The sequence below is a fragment of the Theobroma cacao genome, chromosome 6 (genome assembly GCF_000208745.1).
Source record: "Theobroma cacao cultivar B97-61/B2 chromosome 6, Criollo_cocoa_genome_V2, whole genome shotgun sequence".
In the NCBI taxonomy this organism is placed as follows: domain Eukaryota; kingdom Viridiplantae; phylum Streptophyta; class Magnoliopsida; order Malvales; family Malvaceae; genus Theobroma; species Theobroma cacao.
The window spans coordinates 20,335,193-20,355,095 of NC_030855.1; the positions used below are offsets into that span (position 1 = coordinate 20,335,193).

Genomic DNA, 19,903 nt, shown 5'->3' on the forward strand with positions numbered 1-19,903 from the left:
TTTGATTATTTCTAATTACTTTGCATCGTGCAACCGAAGGGGGAAGCAAAGGAAGCTATGCTTTATTTAGTTACAAACTTTACCAATTGTTTTACACAAATCCAAATATTAAGTGAGATTAGGGAGTTACACATTATTTTGGACTTCTTTTACAAATTTTTTTAAAGCCTGAGATCCGAACCGAACCGGACGGTCCGAACCAAAATTCTCTCTCACCCTCGTCTAATGTTAACAGGGCGCTACAATTTTGATGCTTAGAAGAAAGGATTCCGAGCTCCCAAAGACCTTGGTTTCAGTTAAAAGGACTCTTTGGTTACAGCAAAACTAGCTAATATTTGGGGTTTTCTCTTTCCCCAACTGTTTTTTCTTTTTCCCTTCCGTCCCTTTCCTCTTGTTTCCCCCTCTCTTTTCTTCTACTTTCTTCCCCATCCAAACACCTCCTTATTTGTACTATTAAATTGATTTTCTCTCCCTTTCTCAATTTCGCCTATATTAAACCCTCCATATTTTTTCCTACAACTTTGCTGATTTTTCTCCACCCTTCCTCGATAACTCTTTCTGGGCTCTTAATTGTCTAAAGTCTCTACATGGTCCTAACTTTCTCTTGATCCAAACACAAACCGTTAAAGCTCAATTTCTCATGGTTCAATTCTGATAAAGCAGAGAGGCCTTTTACATGGGTGTTTCGTTTAAGATTTCGAAAACCGGTAATAGGTTCAAGCCGAAGCCTTGTCTCCAATCAGAGGTTTCAGTTGATGATGTCTCTGAGAAATCTAAAGAGAGCTCACGGCCTAGAAAGCTCCAGGTAAATTTTATAAAAACCCAACTTTCATTTAGCTTGCCGATTAAAAAATATTGTTGGAAAATTACACAAAAAAGAAAAAAGCAAAAAAAAAGAGAAATTTTGGTAAAGGAAATTCTGGGTTTTGTTTTCTTAGTTTAATTCATCGAACAGATCCTGCCATTTTCCCTTTTTTTTTTTTAAGAATACAAATTATATATTTTTTTATTTTACTGGAATTTTATTGGTCGATTGCTGGTAAAAGTTAGAGAGAGATTGCAATGTTGCTTTTTTTGGTTTTATTTATTTATAAAAATTTTCCACAAAGTGTTAAACTAAAAAATGAGCTTGATTTGATCGTATTGCTTTATTTTCATGTAATATTGTGTTGGCCTTTTTCTTTTTAACCCTTATGCAAACTTAATAGCCTCATATTTTTGGTGTAATAGTTGCTGTAGTTGATGGGATTTTGTTTAGTTTTAAGTTTGTAACTTCCTTTATAACTGGTATAAGTTGTGATTTTAGTACAACTTCTATATCTAGTTTGATTCATAGCCAATAATTGAGCCATGAAGCAATAGGGATAAAAAATAGTTTATGTGCTTCCGCCTCCCCCTTTTTTTTTCTCTGATCATTTGGATTGTTTGTTGATCTAGGGTGATGTCATTGAAGGTGGTGAGCGTGTTGGTGGGGTGTCTCAATCAATTGTTTCTGATGAAAGGCTTCGTGTTCCCGCTGGTTGAAGTCAAAATTAGTGTTTTTTTGTTTTTATTTTTCCCTCTCCATATAGTTGATAATGTTCAGATTCCGTATGTTTTGGTTCTTTCTTGTTTTTGCAGACCATGAAATTTCCTTCACCTTGAACCTGTACCTAGATGGATATTCTATTGGAAAACCCCCAGAGGTTTGTTTAAGACAGTATTAATGATACTCTATTCATTAGAAGAAAGCTTACTGATAGGGCAGATTTTTTTGTTTCCATCTTATAAGTCACTTTTAAGTTTAAGCAATTCTCAAATTTTCAGAAGGAGGCTTTGCATCAGGCTACTGTTCAGGATGCTCCAAAGTTGCATCCATATGATAGGTCATCTGAAACTCTCTTCTCAGTGAGTGTTTAATCTAATCTTATTTCTGTTTCTTTTTTCTGCCTATTTCTTATTACTTTTTATCTTTATTTTTATTCCTAGAATGTTGTAAAATGGGGTCTCCTATATCAAATATATTTTGGGTACACTTTGGAAGTTCATTGTTAGATGGTAAAGAATAAAATCTACTATCTAAATGGTTCAGTTAGCAAAGGTCATCGGTTTGGTTAGCAAAAGAATTGTCCCATATTCATTGAGCCTTGGTGGATAGTGGATTGGATAGCAAGATCTCCTTTTTGTAGGCCATTCTTTGCATCAATTATCTGTAAAAGGTGGGTTGACAAAGTAGTGTGTCCTTGGTTAATGTCTTAATGATCTGAGAAAACAATCTTCATAATACGTGACCATAATTTTATATTGCCTGGTAACCTTACTTGAACTTCCTTTATTTGGGCTTGGGAGTTGGGACTAGCTCATGCATTTTTTTTTATTCTTCAAAAGATAGGAGAATATTGACCTTTGATAAATGGTAACTATGTATGGTTGTTAATTTGCTACTCTCAATGCTTTTTGATACAATTGTGAAACATATTTTGAAGAAAGAAAAAGAAAAGAAGAAAAAGACTTTCATGGATATGAAATAGCATGGCTTTGCGTTTATGTAGAAGCATGATGTTTGAATTCATTTTAGCAATTTCTTCTTGTTTAATCAAGTATGATTTTGCCTTTTTTTTTTATGCTGAGAACTTTGATTTTGCTTTTTACCATTTAGTTATAGTTTTTAGCAAAATTTAAGTCAACAAAAAGCAAAAAGCAAGTATTAAAAGTAACATCCAAATTGACCCTTTATGATTTGATTGGTTTGCTGGTGGATTTAACCCACTCATGTCTCCAAACTTGGTTTGAGAAACTAAATCATTTAGTTTTCAGGAAGAATTGTCTTAATTAAATGAGGCAATTACTTGATATTACCTTGAAGTTGCAGTGTAATTACTCTTTGTATGTTCTTACATAATATTTTTCTCTTACTATAAGCTTTTCTTATACTTTTTCTCCCCAATTATGTGTGAATGTGCTTGAAGGCAATTGAATCTGGACGATTGCCAGGAGATATTTTGGATGATATACCATGCAAATATGTTGATGGGACACTCGTATGTGAGGTGAGTAATAAAATTATCATACTTTACCTCTCTGTATCATTTTATGTAATAAGTCGAGCGTATTCTACCTCATTCCATTGCATCTGTGCCAGTTCCTTTCTGTTACCAGATGTCTTGCCATGAGTGTTTATAAAAGCAAGTTTCAACTCACTTGTATCAACCCTTGAACCCTGCTCTAACTTTTTATCACTACTGTTTGTATTTACATATCACTCACAAGAACACCATCTCTACCCTTTTCATTTTTCTTTTTAAATTCCAGCATTGCATTTTGTGAAAAAATAATTTTAACTTCTTTGTTGGTCTATCAACAGAGGTAGGTAGCAGTTTGTGCTTTTAAATACTTTCCATCTATAATTATTAGATCATAGGTACTTTACATCCAATGAACTCATATTTAGGAATTAAAATTCATATTTTCCTTTTGAAGGTGCGAGATTATCGAAAAAGTGCACCTCAACAAGTGTCTACCATCCCATCTATGGATGGATCCCCTATCATCAATAAAGTGCGCCTTAGGATGTCTTTGGAGAATGTAGTGAAGGATATTCCATTGAGCTCAGATAATTCATGGACTTATGGTGAATTAATGGTACATTGAGGCAGCTCCTCCATCCTTTGCAAATTACTATTTTACATGTTGCTAAGCTGGCATACATTTAATTCTCTTTTGACTGCAGGAAGCAGAGTCTCGGATATTGACAGCCTTGCAACCACGGCTTTTTTTAGATCCTACTCCCAAACTGGAGAGGCTTTGTACTAACCCCTTTCCAACTACGGTAATGAGTTCAGACAGTAATCTCAAGTTCTTCTGCTTTGAGCAATCGATCTTATCTTTCTTAACCACTTAACCATGTTCAACTTGCAGCTCAACCTTGCTTCTTGTAGCTTGCGACGAAAGAGATTGAGGCATGCTCCAGAAGTTACTGTCACCTCTGCTAGTAAGATCCATGGCAAGAAGGTTTGCACAGACAGAGTGCCAGAAAGCTCCAATGGGAGGCTGGGAGAGGCAGGAATTATTTCAGGGAGTTTGATGCCACAACAAGTCCAGGAAAATCTGACTTCTCAGAATAATGTTTCCAACAATATGTTAGCATTAAGACCTAAAAGTTTTGTGCAAGATTCCTCTGTTCCAGCACTTCCGATGACATCCCAGTCACCGAGGTATCAAATGGGGGTTGTGAATGCAAGAAGCATGCAGGATCATGGGTCTAGCTCCTTTGTCAATCCATCAACCGCCTCCCCTGCTGGGCAGGACATGACAATCTCATATGCTGACAGCATAAACTCTGGTGCTTCTCTTCTTGGAAAGCGAGAGAATCCAGATGGTCCGATGTCACCCTTATCTGGCCTTAATAAAAGAAACAGGCTTAATGCTGTGGGACCAGATGGGATTCCACAACAACAAATTGGGCCGCATATGGATGGCCTCCATGGACCAGATATGACCTGGAAGAATATGTTGCTGCCCCAGCAAGCAATGGCAAGAGGAATTCAATATGCAAATGTGGGCATGCAGAAGCATCCTCAGCAGGTTTTTGAAGGGGTTGTGAATCAGGAGGCTGGTGCAATGCCATTTGGTGCAGGACAGCAAGCATTGAGATATGGTGCCAAGGAAGAGCCATTTGATCCAGACAAGTTGGATGGCTCTGAGCTCAATCGGGAAAGTGATACTAACCATTTGGACCAACAGCAGACACGACTTCAACCAAGATTACCACATGGATATGTGAGACCTGGTTTCCCTCAAACACCTTGGAACAATATTAATCAGCATGTTGAGAAAGATGCGAGAAAGGATGAACAGTTCCAAAAAAGGAAATCAGTGCAAAGTCCACGTTTATCGGGTGGGGCTTTGCCTCAATCTCCGTTATCATCAAAATCTGGGGAATTTTCAAGTGGTTCCATAGGACCTCACTTTGGGGCTGTTGCAACAATCACTGCACTTGGAGCATCTCAAAAGGAGAAGGCAGCTGTTAATTCAGTTCCTGCTGTTGGTGGTACCCCATCTTTGACTTCAAGTGCAAATGATTCTATGCAACGACAACACCAGGCTCAAGTTGCTGCTAAGCGAAGATCAAATTCCCTCCCCAAGACCCCAGCAATTAATGCAGTTGGATCTCCTGCAAGTGTTAGTAATATCAGTGTTCCACTAAATGCAAGCAGTCCTTCTGTTGGAACCCCACCTTTGGCTGATCAATCAATACTTGAAAGGTTCTCAAAGATTGAAATTGTGACTATGAGGTATGATCTGAATTGAATTACTACTGCATTGGAATTTTGTGATTGATTCTAGCCATTGAATAAATATGTTCCTGTTTCAATGCTGTATATAGTGTTAGCATCATCTTTGCTCAAACTTTATAGAATGTTAGTGCCTCTTATTTTATGATGCTTTTCCTAGATGTTTGTTTAGTTCTCCTGGGGTGACATCAGTAGATGAAAGTTGGATGGGAGGACTATTATATTATGACACCTGCTTGGTTGGTACTATTCATAGTTTTCAGGAAGTAAAGTTGTATAGATGACAATAAAAATATTATGGTTTCAATTCCAGGTATAAACTCAACAGAAAAAAGAAGAAGGTTGATGAGTACCACATCCAGAAACCCAGCACACATTCTCCTCAACAAGTATCAACCTGTCTAAACAGTGTTTCCATTAATGAGGATTTTAAAGACAGTTCAACTCCACTATCAAAGTCACTATTTGGTGGCAGCATGAATACATACAAGACAAGAATCTTAAATTTTGTGCAGGTTGACCGTGTTGTTCAAGGTTTGTTTTGTTGTTACTAGTCAGATTCTGATCCCCCCTCAAATATTTAGTGGTTTATCCCCCTTGCCTTAACCCTGCTCTACTTTAACAGGGAATGTCGTTTCTGTAGTTCCTAGGGTACGGACTAGAATGATAATGTCTGAGAAACCAACCGATGGGACTGTAGCAATGTTTTATGGAGACATAGATGATGGTGACATTCCTGGTGCAGAGGATTATATTTCTCATTTTCCTATGCTTCCAAATACTGTAAGTTCGTCTTCTTGTTAGAATTTTGCAGTCCTAAAAGAAGAGCATGCCTTTTAGACTGATTGAAAACTGCCAGGTCTCAGTTTTTGGGTGGTAAAAGAAAGTCTATGCCATTACTTTATTTTAGAGTTTTTTCTTAATATTTTTTTCTTTCTGCACTCAACTCGTAAATTTTCACTGGTGTACTTTTGGGTTGCTTACTGGTCTTACAAACATATTATCTTTGGTGCGCGTTCAACATATTCTTAATCTCCATTGGTGCATCTTAGAGGATTTCCCGCTTGTCTAATCATCAACTAATCTTACTTCACTTCCCTGTCAATTTAGATATCTATTCCTCACCATGTTCAGTTTAATTCATGTTTTCTTTTGAGCCTATATTTTTCTGTGTCAAACTCAGTTGCAGACTTCAACCATATCAAGAAGAATAGAAAGAGTTAGTCTAATATGCAATTGTTTTATTAAGAAAGTTTCTCTTTGGCTGGTATTTTACGTCATCCCATTCTGGGTTTATTAATTAGGCTAAAGGGATGAATGGCTAACAAGTAACAATATAGCAAGCATCAAATTTTGTGCGTCACTGCAGTTTGCAGTTTGAACAATTGAACCTTTGTATTTTCCGCTTTTCTTGTTTATGCAAGAATTTCTGTGTTGTTTTTCTGACATGTTCATCTGATTAATCCTGCAACAGCACTTGGCAGACTTGCTTGCGGGACAGTTCTGTTCACTGGTATGTCTGCTATTAGTCTTGATATTAGGAGTTAAAAGATTTTAGGGTACGATTATTTTCACTTCAATCTTATTCCAAATTGTGCAGATGCTGCGTGAAGGGCATCACCTTGTGGAAGATAATGTCCAGGCAAAACCAACTTGTGTGCTAATGGCCTCAAGCAGTCAACAAAATTCTGCTGCAACCTTTCCCAACAGTTCTGCAGTTGATATGCAGCATACAATGCAGCAGTATGCTGACGCTGTTCCAGGTCAGGCAACCAATGAAGTGGCAAAGCCTAATAGCAGTAATAATATATCCATAAATTCATCCCCAAGTGCGCTAGGAAACACTAGGATGCTGCCTCCTGGAAACCCTCAGGCCTTACAGATGTCTCAAGGACTCCTATCTGGGGTTTCAATGCCTGCAAGGCCACCACAACTAGATACACAACCTGCACTTCAGCCACAGCCACAGCCACAGCCACAACAAGCTCAGCAGCAACAAGCTCAGCAGCAACAAGCATCACAGCAGCAGCAGCAGCAGCAGCATCAGCAAAGTCAACATGCCTTGCTCCAACAGCAGCATCAGCATTTCCAGAGATCACCAATGATGCTTGCATCAAATCCTCTTTCACACTCGAATGCAATTGGGCAGAATTCAAACATGCAGTTGGGTAATCAAATGGTCAATAAACATTCCCCTCTCCAGCTTCAGATGTTACAGCAGCAGCAGCAGCAGCAGCAGCAGCAGCAACAACAGCATCAACAACAGCAGCAGCCACAGCAGCAGAGGAAATTGATGATGGGACTAGGAACAGCTGTAGGTATGGGAAACATTGGCAATAACATGGTCAGGCTTGGAGGCCTAGGCAATGCCATCGGAATTGGAGGTGCAAGGGGAATTGGTGGGTCTGGAATCTCAGCTCCAATGTCACCTATTTCTGGCATTGGAAATATGGGCCAGAACCCAATCAATCTTAACCCAACTTCAAATATTACGAATGCAATAAGCCAGCACCTTCGACCCGGGCCACTAACACCTGCTCATGCTCATGCGGCTCTCATTTCAAAATTGAGGATGGGCCGAGCAAACATGTTAGGCAATCCTCAATCAAGCATAGCTGGGATGTCTGGGGCCAGACAGCTGCATCCGGGGTCTGCGAGTCTTTCAATGTTGGGCCAGAATCTGAACCAGGCTAACATGAACCCTATGCAACGGACTGCTATGGGGCCCATGGGTCCTCCAAAGATGATGCCTGGGTTGAACAACCTTTACATGAACCAGCATCAGCAACAGTTTCAGTTGCAGCATCAGCAGCAGCAGCAATTGCAGCATCAGCAGCAACAGCAACAACAGCAACACTTACAGCAGCTGCAGCATCAGCAATTACAGCAACAGCAGCAGCAACAGCTACAGCAGCAGCAGCAACAAGAAACAACCTCACCACTACAGGCTGTGGTTTCTCCTTCACAGGTAGGCTCACCATCAACCATGGGAATTCCACAATTGAACCAACAATCTCAGCAACAGCAAGCCCAGCAACAGCAAGCCCAGCAACAGACCAGTCCACAACAAATGAATCAAAGGACTCCCATGAGTCCACAACTGAGCTCAGGTGCTATCCATGCTGGTAACCCAGAGGCTTGTCCAGCTAGCCCCCAATTGAGCTCCCAGACCCTTGGTTCAGTTGGTAGCATCACAAATTCTCCTATGGAGCTTGGTGTGAACAAGAGCAACTCTGTTGGCAATACATAGCATGTTCTGAGTACTACTTTTTCTTTTAAGCTAATGGTTGAGCGGCCGTGGTTATAAGCCATCCTTCTACTGGAAGAATCTGTAAAGACAGTCTTTCTGGCAGATGGTCCGTCAGTGGAAAGCAGTTTGATCAAAAGGAATGAGGTACTGTTTGATAACTGTTAAAAGCTAATACGTGAGCCGCCTGGTGCCATGCTATCCACGGATGATTCACAATGGGGGCAGCGGCCCCCTCTGAAATCCTAAAAACTTCGAGTTGTGGGGTGCATGAATAACTACGAGAAGTTTTAGCACTGATTATTGGTGGTATGTAATTTCTTGTAAGAGATGGGTTTGAATCCCTTTTTCTCATAATAATAAAAGTTTATAATTTTACCTCCGACAAAGTTTCATGTAGTATCACACTTATGGTTCATGTTCATGATAGGCAAAGATTCAAAAAACAATTCACTTTCATCAATTAAAAATTCATTCTTTTGGTAAAATAACTAAAGTACATTTGGTCGGGTACCATCTAATCTAAGTATCTAACCTCTAATTTTCATTGAAATCAAAACTAATAGTGAAGATTTAAGTGTTCAATAAAAAACCTAGTATGCATTAAAACTTAAGTCATGCAAGTAATTGGTTCTTAAATTATGATTAGTTTCATATGATCTTAAAACCATGAATTTCTTTATCAAGATGAAACAATAAATTTCATAGGTATTGTAACTTGTAGCACATTTCATTAATATTCTTGTGCTCGATTTATAAAGTTGCAGTTTTCTCAATTGAAAAGTAGGACACCATTCCTCCAAACAGATGACACAAAAGAGTACTCCATTTTTTGATGACGGCCTATGATTAGTTATGCGATGACAGATTCCGCACTTTGCTTGATGCCTAATCAATGATCTGAACAAACTTAACAAGAGGATTTAACATGAATGAAAGACTTTAAAGCATAGAGTGGAGTGCCTCATGCTTTGTTCTGACATGGTTTCTGGTAATATCCTTCACAGTGGGGCATCCAGAAAGAGCCATGGTGAGCTCAAGCTCATCCTTCAGCATTTCAATAACCCTTTTCACCCCATATTCTCCTTTTGCAGCAAGCCCATAGACAGCAGGCCTTCCAATCTGCAGCTCTTACATGTCAGTGTCCACAAAGTGTTTTAAGATTGAAAAAGCTTACAGGCAAAAGCAGTTTAATAATCCTTTAAATTTCATGTGCAAGATAGGAAAATTAATCTGGTATGCGCCCAATAGGAACAATGGGATCCCAAAAGAACTTACAAGGACGGCTTGAGCACCGAGGGCTAACGCCTTGAAAACATCTGTTCCCCGCCTTATTCCTCCATCAAACAAAACAGGAACCTTTCCTTTAACAGCATGAACCACCTGCAAACTCATGGTAAAAATTAATGTCCATACTGGTTCTATATCTCCAAAAAGCATGGAAGGGGAACACCATGCCTAAGGCAAATGTTTCTTGCAAGCCATGTGCTAGCAAATACATTTCTAGATTTAGAATTACAAGAACAAATGATTTTGAGGAAAAGGATTCAGCAATGACACCCCTCCTCAAATTGCCTCATTCTGATGATTACTAGTATACTGCCTTATTAAGGTAACCTATTGGGAAAACTATTCATTCAAAAGTTTTCTTGTCTTCATTTGTAGGATAATTCATTACATATCTATTGACAAAGCAAGAACAGAGAAGTACAAAGATATTACAACTAGGAGAAGTTGTAAAAACAAATATAAGAAAAGAAAACACAGATTGAGAGAAAAAACTGTTAACATGTACTTAACAATTGGCAATTTCATTTTCCTGCAAGTACTTCACAAACAACTATGATTTTCTCTGAAAGATTATAAAAAAAAGAAAAAGCAAAAAACAGGGCCTGCATTCATCACTTTATATACAATACCTAATCATGTTGGAAAATCTAAAAGCTTCACAAGCAAGCAGGATCAACAGTGAGAGGGTTACCTCTTCCAGAACAGAAATAGTGGCCGGAGAATAATCTAGTTGCCGACCTCCATGATTGGAGACAACAATCCCATCAACGCCTACTTCAACAGCCTTTATTGCTGCCAATTTTGACATATCAAATCTTAAGTGATGATTTTATATAAAAGAGTAAACCAGAATATCCAAAAAGAAAAAGAGGGAAAAGCTTTGACCTTAAACAATCAAAAACCTGTTGTGTTCTATAAACTCACAATGACATTCGCAACCTATGAAATTGTATATATGAGGAAATTATCTGATTTTACTTTCCAAAGAGCGCCAATAGACCTAATCAGAATTGCATAATGGATATTTTTACTAATGTATAAATACAAGAAAGAGTAAAGTTCTTTCTTTTCTTCTTACATACAAGGGCAGAGCATTTCTACTTGAACTTAGAATCTCTAACCATATTTTATCCTTCAAACCATCTGAGCTAAGGTGAAGTGGCAGCATAGAGGACTTATCATAAAACATTAAGTCCAGCTTAAAAAAAGGGCTCCTTTCTAGAATTCCATGGAATAAAGGTTTCAAAAACTCTATCTTTATGAATTACAAAAGGGCAATTTTCAAAAAGACTAAAGCCATGGCAATCATTAGTAACAACATTTCAAATTTGAAAACTTGAGAATGTCCATATTCATCATTTACTGTATAGGGAAAGAAACCACAATGCAACTGATTTGATGAGTCTTTTCTTACCATCTTCACAAGTAAGTACTCCCTTGATCAGAAGCGGCAAGTTTGTAATAGATCTTAACCATCCTATGTCCTGCAAATGTTCCAATGCACTGCTTCAAATTAAACAAGAACGGAAAAAACAAGGGTGCGTCCATGCCTAATGACTAACAACAACAATGAAAAATCATTAAACATATAGGAACTTCCATTTAGGACCTTTTCTCAAAACTTTGAGATGATGTTAACTTAAACAACATAGCTATTTAGAACAGTCCTGTATATTCATCATTTACTTCTAATATAAGGATAGAAACATATTCAAAAGAATTCCAAACAGCATATGACAAGTCAATCAATCCAGTTTCTTGGTTTATACTCTATACCTTCCAAGACAAAGAGGCATCAAATGTATTGTTGGCAAAAGCTTCTAGATTTGAACCATCATCCTGTAAATGTTCAATGTACTGAATGAATATTACATGCTTACTATGAATCTCAACTATAAAATAGAACTTCCAAGGTGGAAACATGCACACAAAGGAAGAAAGCATAAGCTTCTATATCATCAGTGAACCCCAAGTTAGCATTGAGTCTTCTGTATTGGTGGTACCACCCTCCCTTTACAGGCCTTGGGTCCTGCCTTATCCATGGGTGATATACCCTCATATGACTAGGCCAATAATAATTTTTTTACAAAGAGTATACTGTAAACTACATAGCAGACAATAAATTCTAATTTTCTCTGAACATGGAAATAAACATCGATGCACATTTCTTTCTAATAAATTAGTAATGGCCAGACATTGCATCCTGGTATATTTAGCAATAATTATGGATAAAATTTTTTCACTCACAGAGGAAACTTTTGTTGATATGAGGCCCTTAAAGTTCTTCAGCTGAGGTGCAACCATTCTGCAAAAGTATGAAAATTTTCGTATGAAGGGCATAAATTTCAGCTTATTATTAAATGTGTGGATGAGTGAGTTAATGTTCTCCACAATGTGCCCTATCCAACAGCATATAAAGCACTTATATCAATCTGTCAACATAAAACGAAATGAAAGAAAAGAAGCACTATGTCACTTGTTCTTAATGTCTGCCTCCCTCCGACCAAGTCTAGGAGTATCTACAGTTAGGACAATGGCCTTGTATCCACATCTTTCAGCTCTCTGCACTAAATTAGCTGTTATATCTCGCCTCTTGTATACCTGTTCACGGAAGGATAGTAAGATTGTCATAAATTCAGTTCTTGCCAGTGGGATAGCAAATCCCAAAGGATAAAGAGAAACTGCTGTCCAACAAAAAAAAAAAATGAAGATTCACAAAAGTAGTTGAAGTAGCATCAATACATATAATTGAAAGAACCGAATAGCTTTGCAGCTTGAAGCAACCTCCTCAACTGTGCAGGTAGACATGTAGGATAAAATCTGTATTTATAACACAACTCAGCATTCACTTTTACAGGAAGCCAATGAGCCTAAAGCTGTTTATATTATGTTATACCATTATGGTATTACATGCAGCAGCTGCTCTGGCTGTGGCGACTTCACCTGTTAAAAACACAACAAAAATAGCAAAATTGGTACTTGAGATAAAATTAAAAAAGACAGCTGAAGAGGAATCAAACCTTCAGGGTGTGCCAACTTATGCATTGCAGTTGGAGCAATCATAATAGGTGCTGAAATTTTGTACCCTAGAACAGTAGTTGACAAATCAATTCTGCTGGCATCAACAAGTACCCTTGGCAGGATCCTGAGAATCAATGTATCCAAATCAGTAGAATGTTTTACCTAGCTAGCTACGATAATTTCATTAGCAGACTTAACAGCTTACGTAAATCTATGAAATGCTTCCACATTCTCTTTTAGTGTGTGCTGATCCTCAGCTCCACCACTATAGTAGTCATAGTACATTTTAGGAAGGGCTTGCCTAGCTAATTCTTGGAACTCATTAACATTAACTGGTTCGGCTGCCATTTATCCTGGAAATAAAGATATTGAGACAACAAAAATTAAAAAGGCACTATCAATTTTCAATGCTCCAGAGCCTTTAGTTTATTTATGGATTTTAGGTCAAGCTTAAACCTATTGCAAAAACAAACTACAATAAATGTTGTTTGATCATGAAAGAACCTGGAGATATTCCTACTAGAACAAAAACTAGACTAACTTGAGAAAAGCTGGGGCTCCTCAGCAGCTATAAACAGGTTTCATTCCGAAGATAATTCATAATATGGAAAATACGCAAAAGCCATATCTAATAAAACAATAACAGACATAGCAACATTTGCTTCTTGCCCAGAAAACCACGTTGTTATCTTCTGCTCGATAAAAGCCTAAAAGTCTCTCTAAGTCATATTAAAAACAATAAGGAACAGAAATTCCACAAACGTGAAGTTTCATACATTAATTTCAAACTGTTTGATAAAGTTTACAATTTCGGAAATGTGAATAGAATTGTACCTTTGATGAATGAACTGAACTATTTCAAATTGAACCTGTGAAATCCCCGTGATGTAAAAGTTGCAACTGCAATAAATGCATCAGTGTGTATATATATATATAGGCAAGAACGACGAGTAAAGATGACTAATTGGTCATCCTTTCTGCCATCATTGCTGCTCTTACAACTTGACCTGTTTCTGCTACTTTTCTGCCCGTTTTTCTTTATGATCACTTTCGATTTACAAGGTTGTCTTTGTCTTGTAGCAGAGGATAAAAATGTTTTGTTTTATGTGCCCAAATCTTATGGAATGGAATTAAACCTCGTCCTTGACCCAACAGACTTTAACCTGTTTCTATCCAGTGGATTTGGGCTCAAACTCAGCTCAATTTTCATTGAGATATTTTTGTTAATTCTGGGTCAGTCCAAGGAAAGTTTCGATCATAAATAATATTATTTTAATTTTTAATATTATTTTATTTATAAAATTTTTATCATTAATGTAATATTTACTAAAATTTATAAATTATTCTAAATATAATTTTAAATTTTAAATTTATAAAATCATTAATATTTAGACATCATCTTACTTGATAAGAAAAAATTATGCTCAGATAGACGTAAATTTTACTTGATCAAAACATGTCATGATCTTGATTCTTGCATCAACATAACAAGAAATGCGGATACAAATCAAGTTGGCATATGAAACACTACAAAAACAAGTGTTCCCGTGCATCGGTCTTGCATGGATTATCCAATTAATTATCATTATTCCATTTAATCTATTATAGGAAGGGAATATTTGTAAATATAATAATGTGTGATATCTCATCTTGCATCAGATGTGAATGTTATTGTTAAAATTTATGTAAGTGTTTGAATCAATCAGTATTAACAATTTAAATTTAAATTTTTGAAAATATGTGATTTAAATTAAAAAATTATTAAATTAAAAATATCTGAATTTTTAAGAGATTTGTAATGGATTTTCCCTTGGGGTGAGTTTGGGTTGGGTGCATACTTGCATTAATGGGTTTCGCTTAGGCTTAGTTTGGACGGGATGCATGCCCGCATCATTGCCTCGGTTTTCGTTTTTTTCTCTCTTTGCAGAGGCCTTTGTGGAGTATTTGTTTAGAGTCATTGCACAGTATTTTCAAAGATTCATTCACATGTGAGGGTTTTGGTTTATGTCACTGTTAAGTCATTTTTTTTATTCATTCACGTGAGATGATTTTGGTTTTTGAGAAATTGAATTCAATCGCTGAAATTTATAACGTCAGAAAATATGGTTGGCTTACCGTATTTTGATTCTGGAGACTTGTTTTCTCCACGTCTATCATCGATTCTCTGTTGTCCTTGCTGAGTCTCCAAACGTTCCTTGTTTATAACACGACAAAACATAGTAAACACTACGTGTAAAGTCAGCAAACATCCTTCCACTACTGGAAAGTGGAAACTACACTAGTACAAGTCATTCTTAGTAACGACCTTGTTAATAAGGTAAGGCTTCCACTTATTTGATACCAAATAAATTACTGACATAATCCATCCACTGGAAATTTGTTTCTTCTGGATAAATATTAAAGCATTGAGAGGAGCTGCTCATGTTTGGTCCTGACATGGCTCCTAGTAATTTCTTTCACACTCGAACAACCAGAGAGGGCCATTGTGAGTTCAAGCTCATCCATGAGCATTTCAAGGACTTGTCTGACTCCATATTCTCCTTTCGCCGCAAGTCCATAAAGAACTGGCCTTCCAACCTACACCATACATACAGTACATACGAAGGTGTCCTATTAGAGTACATAGTAAACAAAAAAGGTCAGTACAGGAAAGATGTGAGTTCTGAGGTTCCATAATTTTAACTTTAAGGTTAATGCGACAGGGAAAAAGAGAAATGAACCCAAATTATAGCACGGAGAGTGTAAATTGTCTTTATTATTAGCTCAACCAATTGCAATCAGATGCTACCATATAACCACTGGAAAATATATAAGTGAATGAAACATCGAATTTCTTTCGTAACTGAAAGTAGATGGGGCCGTTTAAGAGCTTACTAGGACAGCTTGTGCACCAAGGGCCACTGCCTTGAAAATATCTGTTCCTCGCCGCACTCCTCCATCGAGGAAAACAGGAACTTTTCCTCCAACAGCGTGAACTACCTGTGACCTCATTGTGCACAAAAATGAACAGAATGGGAAATTTTCCTTGCTAACTAACATGTTGGAGCAAAGTAGCATGCTCAAATAAGAAAGCAAAAGCTGCAAGTCAGAAAGATTCTTATGCAGGAATGCATCAATACCTAGTACACATGTTTCAGATTTCTCCTCACTAAGAAATTTCAATAATCTCTCTTATGCTTGAACAAGTCAACGTGGCTTTCTCTGGGGGGTTAAAAACGTAAAACTGATGATCTATATGCTTAACTAAATTAGCACATATAAAATTCTATGGCTGAAACTGTGTCAACAACAACGAAAATATGTGAAGGAAAGCACCTCTTCCAGAACAGAAATAGTGGCAGGAGAATAATCTAGCTGACGGGCTCCATGATTGGAGACAATAATCCCAGCAACACCTACTTCCAGAGCCTTTATTGCTGTGAATACGAGTATCAATATTGAACAAGCTACATGCTAATAGCAGACAAAGACAAAAGAAAGTATGCTGGCACCAATATGTAAAGCCAAGAACAAGATGAAAAACTAAATAGAATAAAAAATACCCTGTTTTCTAAAAGTTACAAACGATGCATCTATTTAACTCCATGAGTTTGGAGAATGTAAGAAAACAGAAAATGAATTGCTGAAGGGCCTATAAATTGCTGAGTAAGTGTCTTTTTGACAAAAGCTAAAATTAAGGCAACATTGACCGAAACCAATATTCAAACTTTTGTTGTGAAAGCCTTGCAGTTCTAACGGTGGAGATGATCCTCCTTGTAGTCTATCCTGTATAAATAAAGAAATAAAGAGATGAAAATATTATCAGGTGGTGACTCAGCCTTACCATCTTCATGAGTGAGTACTCCTTTGATCAGAATTGGCAAGTTTGTAATAGATTTCAACCATCGGATGTCCTGCAGAGATAATAATGTACTAGTCAAACCAATAATTCTACCTTCATGGCTCTTATACTCACCCCAGTCTTCTCCACCAACACTAATATTAAGAGTAAACAAACTGTCCATTTACATACCTGAGACCCTTTATACAAAGTATTTAAACAAACAAGTAAAAGTTTGGAACGTGGGGTGGCTGAAAAATTGTGGTCCTGAGAACCGTAGAAAAAGTCACTTTTTTAAGCAAACCTCAGCTTAAACTGAATACTGAATCTGTTTGGTACTGCAATTTTGGTCCAAACAAACAGTTTTGCAATCTAACCACATTGTCAAACTAAGCTTGAGAGTGGAACTTCTTTAATAGATTTTATAGAAATATATCAGGAGATAACTTGGATTATTTACTTATTTTTACCTCCCAACAGAAAGAAGGATCAAGAGTCCCTCTGGCCAGAGCTTCTAAACCTGAACCACCATCCTGCAAAATTTATTTCAAGTTATATATTTGTCATCAACAAAAACATCAAACAGGCTTAATAGATGCACTCCATACCCTTCATTTTACATTAATTTTTTCAATTATCCAAAAAAAACAGGGATATTTCATATGCCATAACACTCCATCAGAGTATAGATTTGACATTTTATTTGGGAAAAATAAGGCAGAAAAAAGAAAAAAGCGAAAGCAAATATAAGATTCAGTACTTTGAACCCCCTCTCCAAGCAACAGTGTTAAAATGAAATGGAATGTAAATAGTGATTTATCATGTAAGAGACAGGCTTATGTATTTTGTAATCAATATAGCTCATTCTTCACCTTTTTATGCTCTGCAGTCTGGACATAAAAGATATATAGTGCGTTTAAAGCAATAGTTTTAGCTTAAAAACCGGATGCCTACACCTCCCCACCCCCTCCCCCAGGAAAAAAAGGCAGCCTTGCATATTCCAAAGCAGAATTCAGCTTAGGTACAATGATTCTCTGCATAGTTTTGTCAATAGTAATGACTAAATGAAATGCATAAAGCATAGCTTTTTGTGTACAACGTGAGTCAGAAATAACAATTCTTATCATGGTAAAACCAGAGTTCGTCTCAGTTATATAAAGCTGATTAATCTAAACAGTCAAAGCAACTGAATGTTTAGTTCATGAGCATTGGATGGGGACTATTCTACTCACAGAAACAGATTTAGTTGATAATAGACCCTCCAGGTTCTTCGGCTGAGGCACAACGAGTCTGCAGAGGTTTGTCAAAAGTAATCTTATACATGAGATGCATAAGACATAAATTTTCATGTATGATGTAAAACCACAACAGTGTTCATCTCAATGATATACTGCCAACTCAATTTTTTAGTTGATAGAAACTCAATGAAAGTGAGAATGCTGATTTTTCACTTATTCTTAATGTCTGCCTCCCTTCGACCAAGTCTTGGACTATCAGCAGTTAGGACAATAGCCTTATATCCATTATTTTCAGCTCTCTGCACCAGCTTAGCTGATATATCTCGTCTCTTATACACCTATTCCGAGGAAACCAAATTAGGGTTCATTTCCTATCAATGATATTGCTCAGGACACAGAAGAAACTGCTGCTGCTGCTAAATAATGATAAAGTCTACATGGTATCGAAAGGGTTCAGGTAAGGCCAACTATACATATAATTGGAAAAAGCGAACAGCATTGCAGCAGGCAGCTACTTCCTCCAATGTGCAGGTAGATGCGCTGGATAAAACCTGGAATTGCAATTAATTGTCAAGATAGGCACAATTACTTAGGAACCCAAACACAGAAAGGAAGTTTCTTTTTGGGGAAAATAATTAAGCATGAAAAGTTCATATACATTATATTAATACCATTATTGTTTTACAGGCAGATGCTGCTTTGGCCGTTGCAATCTCTCCTGGAATAAAAGCAGAAAGCCAGTCAATAAAAGTCTGCAATAAGTTAGAGCAGAAGACTTTGGAGAGGATTTAGACCTGCAGGGTTTGCCAGCTTATGCATCCCAGTTGGGGCAATCATAACTGGCATTGAGATATTGTAACCCAATACAGTAGTTGATAAATCAATGCCGCTCACATCTCGAAGAATTCTAGGCAGAATACTGAGAAGTCAAATATCGTAATTAGTAAAACGATTGGAACAAGTTTGCTCTGAATCATTAACCAGTTTAACACAATACATGATTTTGCCGAACGCTTCCTCATTCTCTTTTAAGGTGTATTGGTCCTCTGCTCCTCCACTGTAGAAATCATAGTACATTTTTGGAAGCGCTCGCCTTGCTAATTCTCGGAATTCATTGACATTAACAGGTTCTGCTGCCATTTTCCTGGAAACATGGACGTCACTTATGTTTGAACTTTCTGGTATATCTAGCTTTAACTACCACTACGGTTTCAATAATAAGCCAAACGTATAAGTTCCAGAATTAATCCTAGTAGAGTTGTGATATACAGACCTTTGTTGCTAATTACTCTTAAAACAACTCGATTCTTGCTTACATCTCAATATCTGATTCGCAATACCGCACATGATGTCATTTTATAACAAGAATGAGAGCTATTTTAAAGTGCTTGAATGCCATGAAAACTGATGCATGGTGTTCCATCAGCATTGATCGAACCCCAAAAGGTAGTTAAAGCGAGCTGATGTTCTGAAAACATACCTATGAGAGCAGAAAGCCTCTCCAGAATTCTTTTGTGTTTTTCTTTCTTAAGAGATCCAGAATTCTTATTCTGTGAAGGTAGAGCAGATTGTGTGCAACAATTTCTTAATTTCAAATGAACTCGGATTATTAAAATCTCTAGTGTTGTACCTTTCTAGTTCCCTTAATCATGCCTAACTATTTGCTTTGAAAACGAATCTTTATATTGGAAAAGCACTAACGAAGAGAATTTGGTATTAAATTGACTTCTTTAAACACCTCTCCTACCACATAAAGGGAATCTTTTTTCTGTTTCATTTTTCCTGTATTCTGATCCATCCACATCAGTCTAAGCTATGCCTGGCACTAGGCTTCCAGAGAATCTTTCGCAGTACAGTAGCCAATTCATGTCCTTTGTCTCGACATATAATTTTAACTTCTCTCATGCATAATAGTCATAGTACTGGGCCATGGCTCTCTTGCTGGGTTCACAAGCATGAATCATGGAATTAAATTGACACGTAGATTGAAATTGCTGCCATGATCTGATTGATA

General features: G+C 37.2%; 3 protein-coding genes across 9 annotated transcripts; 1 reads left to right on the forward strand and 2 right to left on the reverse strand.

Moving 5' to 3' along the window:
* Window positions 194-8,909, forward strand: LOC18596264. 2 transcript variants are annotated; one of them, XM_018123493.1, is made up of 12 exons: window positions 194-805; window positions 1,438-1,519; window positions 1,621-1,685; window positions 1,807-1,887; window positions 2,949-3,029; window positions 3,460-3,621; window positions 3,710-3,808; window positions 3,898-5,273; window positions 5,587-5,807; window positions 5,917-6,056; window positions 6,748-6,786; window positions 6,874-8,909. In XM_018123493.1, exons 1-12 carry the CDS (start codon window positions 677-679, stop codon window positions 8,521-8,523), a joined length of 4,125 nt encoding a protein of 1,374 aa, XP_017978982.1. In that variant the 5' UTR covers window positions 194-676; the 3' UTR covers window positions 8,524-8,909. The 2 variants fall into 2 exon arrangements, with proteins under 2 accessions (XP_017978982.1, XP_007024697.2); XM_007024635.2 differs by having other exon boundaries at window positions 195-805; window positions 5,899-6,056.
* On the reverse strand, window positions 9,225-13,818 carry LOC18596265 (peroxisomal (S)-2-hydroxy-acid oxidase GLO4). 2 transcript variants are annotated; one of them, XM_007024638.2, is made up of 12 exons: window positions 13,666-13,818; window positions 13,037-13,184; window positions 12,831-12,955; window positions 12,707-12,753; window positions 12,553-12,630; window positions 12,287-12,411; window positions 12,058-12,115; window positions 11,587-11,649; window positions 11,225-11,294; window positions 10,502-10,602; window positions 9,799-9,903; window positions 9,225-9,642 (listed from the first exon to the last, which is right to left on the reverse strand). In XM_007024638.2, the coding sequence occupies exons 2-12, from the start codon at window positions 13,177-13,179 to the stop codon at window positions 9,463-9,465; spliced, it is 1,095 nt and encodes a 364-aa protein (XP_007024700.2). In that variant the 5' UTR covers window positions 13,180-13,184; window positions 13,666-13,818; the 3' UTR covers window positions 9,225-9,462. The 2 variants fall into 2 exon arrangements, with proteins under 2 accessions (XP_007024700.2, XP_017977970.1); XM_018122481.1 differs by lacking the exon at window positions 11,587-11,649.
* Window positions 15,009-19,573, reverse strand: LOC18596266 (peroxisomal (S)-2-hydroxy-acid oxidase GLO4). 5 transcript variants are annotated; one of them, XM_018123322.1, is made up of 13 exons: window positions 19,370-19,573; window positions 19,163-19,228; window positions 18,887-19,033; window positions 18,684-18,808; window positions 18,561-18,607; window positions 18,363-18,440; window positions 18,103-18,227; window positions 17,884-17,941; window positions 17,122-17,184; window positions 16,655-16,724; window positions 16,147-16,247; window positions 15,706-15,810; window positions 15,009-15,441 (listed from the first exon to the last, which is right to left on the reverse strand). In XM_018123322.1, the coding sequence occupies exons 3-13, from the start codon at window positions 19,027-19,029 to the stop codon at window positions 15,409-15,411; spliced, it is 948 nt and encodes a 315-aa protein (XP_017978811.1). In that variant the 5' UTR covers window positions 19,030-19,033; window positions 19,163-19,228; window positions 19,370-19,573; the 3' UTR covers window positions 15,009-15,408. The 5 variants fall into 5 exon arrangements, with proteins under 5 accessions (XP_017978811.1, XP_007024701.2, XP_017978810.1 ...); XM_007024639.2 differs by having other exon boundaries at window positions 15,009-15,408; window positions 19,370-19,563; XM_018123321.1 differs by lacking the exon at window positions 19,163-19,228 and having other exon boundaries at window positions 15,009-15,408; window positions 19,370-19,564.

Excerpts from the sequence above, each read along its gene's own strand:
- LOC18596265 (XM_007024638.2), bottom strand. The coding sequence starts at position 13,179 with ATGGCAGCCGAACCAGTTAATGTTAATGAGTTCCAAGAATTAGCTAGG. Across the intron at positions 12,631-12,706 it reads CTGCATGTAATACCATAATG|ATTTTATCCTACATGTCTAC; the intron begins GTATAACATAAT and ends TTATAAATACAG. Across the intron at positions 10,603-11,224 it reads AGTACTTACTTGTGAAGATG|CAATAAAGGCTGTTGAAGTA; the intron begins GTAAGAAAAGAC and ends CAAAATTGGCAG.
- LOC18596264 (XM_007024635.2), top strand. The coding sequence starts at position 677 with ATGGGTGTTTCGTTTAAGATTTCGAAAACCGGTAATAGGTTCAAGCCG. Across the intron at positions 5,274-5,586 it reads ATTGAAATTGTGACTATGAG|GTATAAACTCAACAGAAAAA; the intron begins GTATGATCTGAA and ends TTTCAATTCCAG. Across the intron at positions 6,787-6,873 it reads CGGGACAGTTCTGTTCACTG|ATGCTGCGTGAAGGGCATCA; the intron begins GTATGTCTGCTA and ends CAAATTGTGCAG.
- LOC18596266 (XM_018123321.1), bottom strand. The coding sequence starts at position 19,029 with ATGGCAGCAGAACCTGTTAATGTCAATGAATTCCGAGAATTAGCAAGG. Across the intron at positions 18,809-18,886 it reads GAAGCGTTCGGCAAAATCAT|TATTCTGCCTAGAATTCTTC; the intron begins GTATTGTGTTAA and ends TTGACTTCTCAG. Across the intron at positions 15,409-15,705 it reads TTGGTGCACAAGCTGTCCTA|GTTGGAAGGCCAGTTCTTTA; the intron begins GTAAGCTCTTAA and ends TGTATGGTGTAG.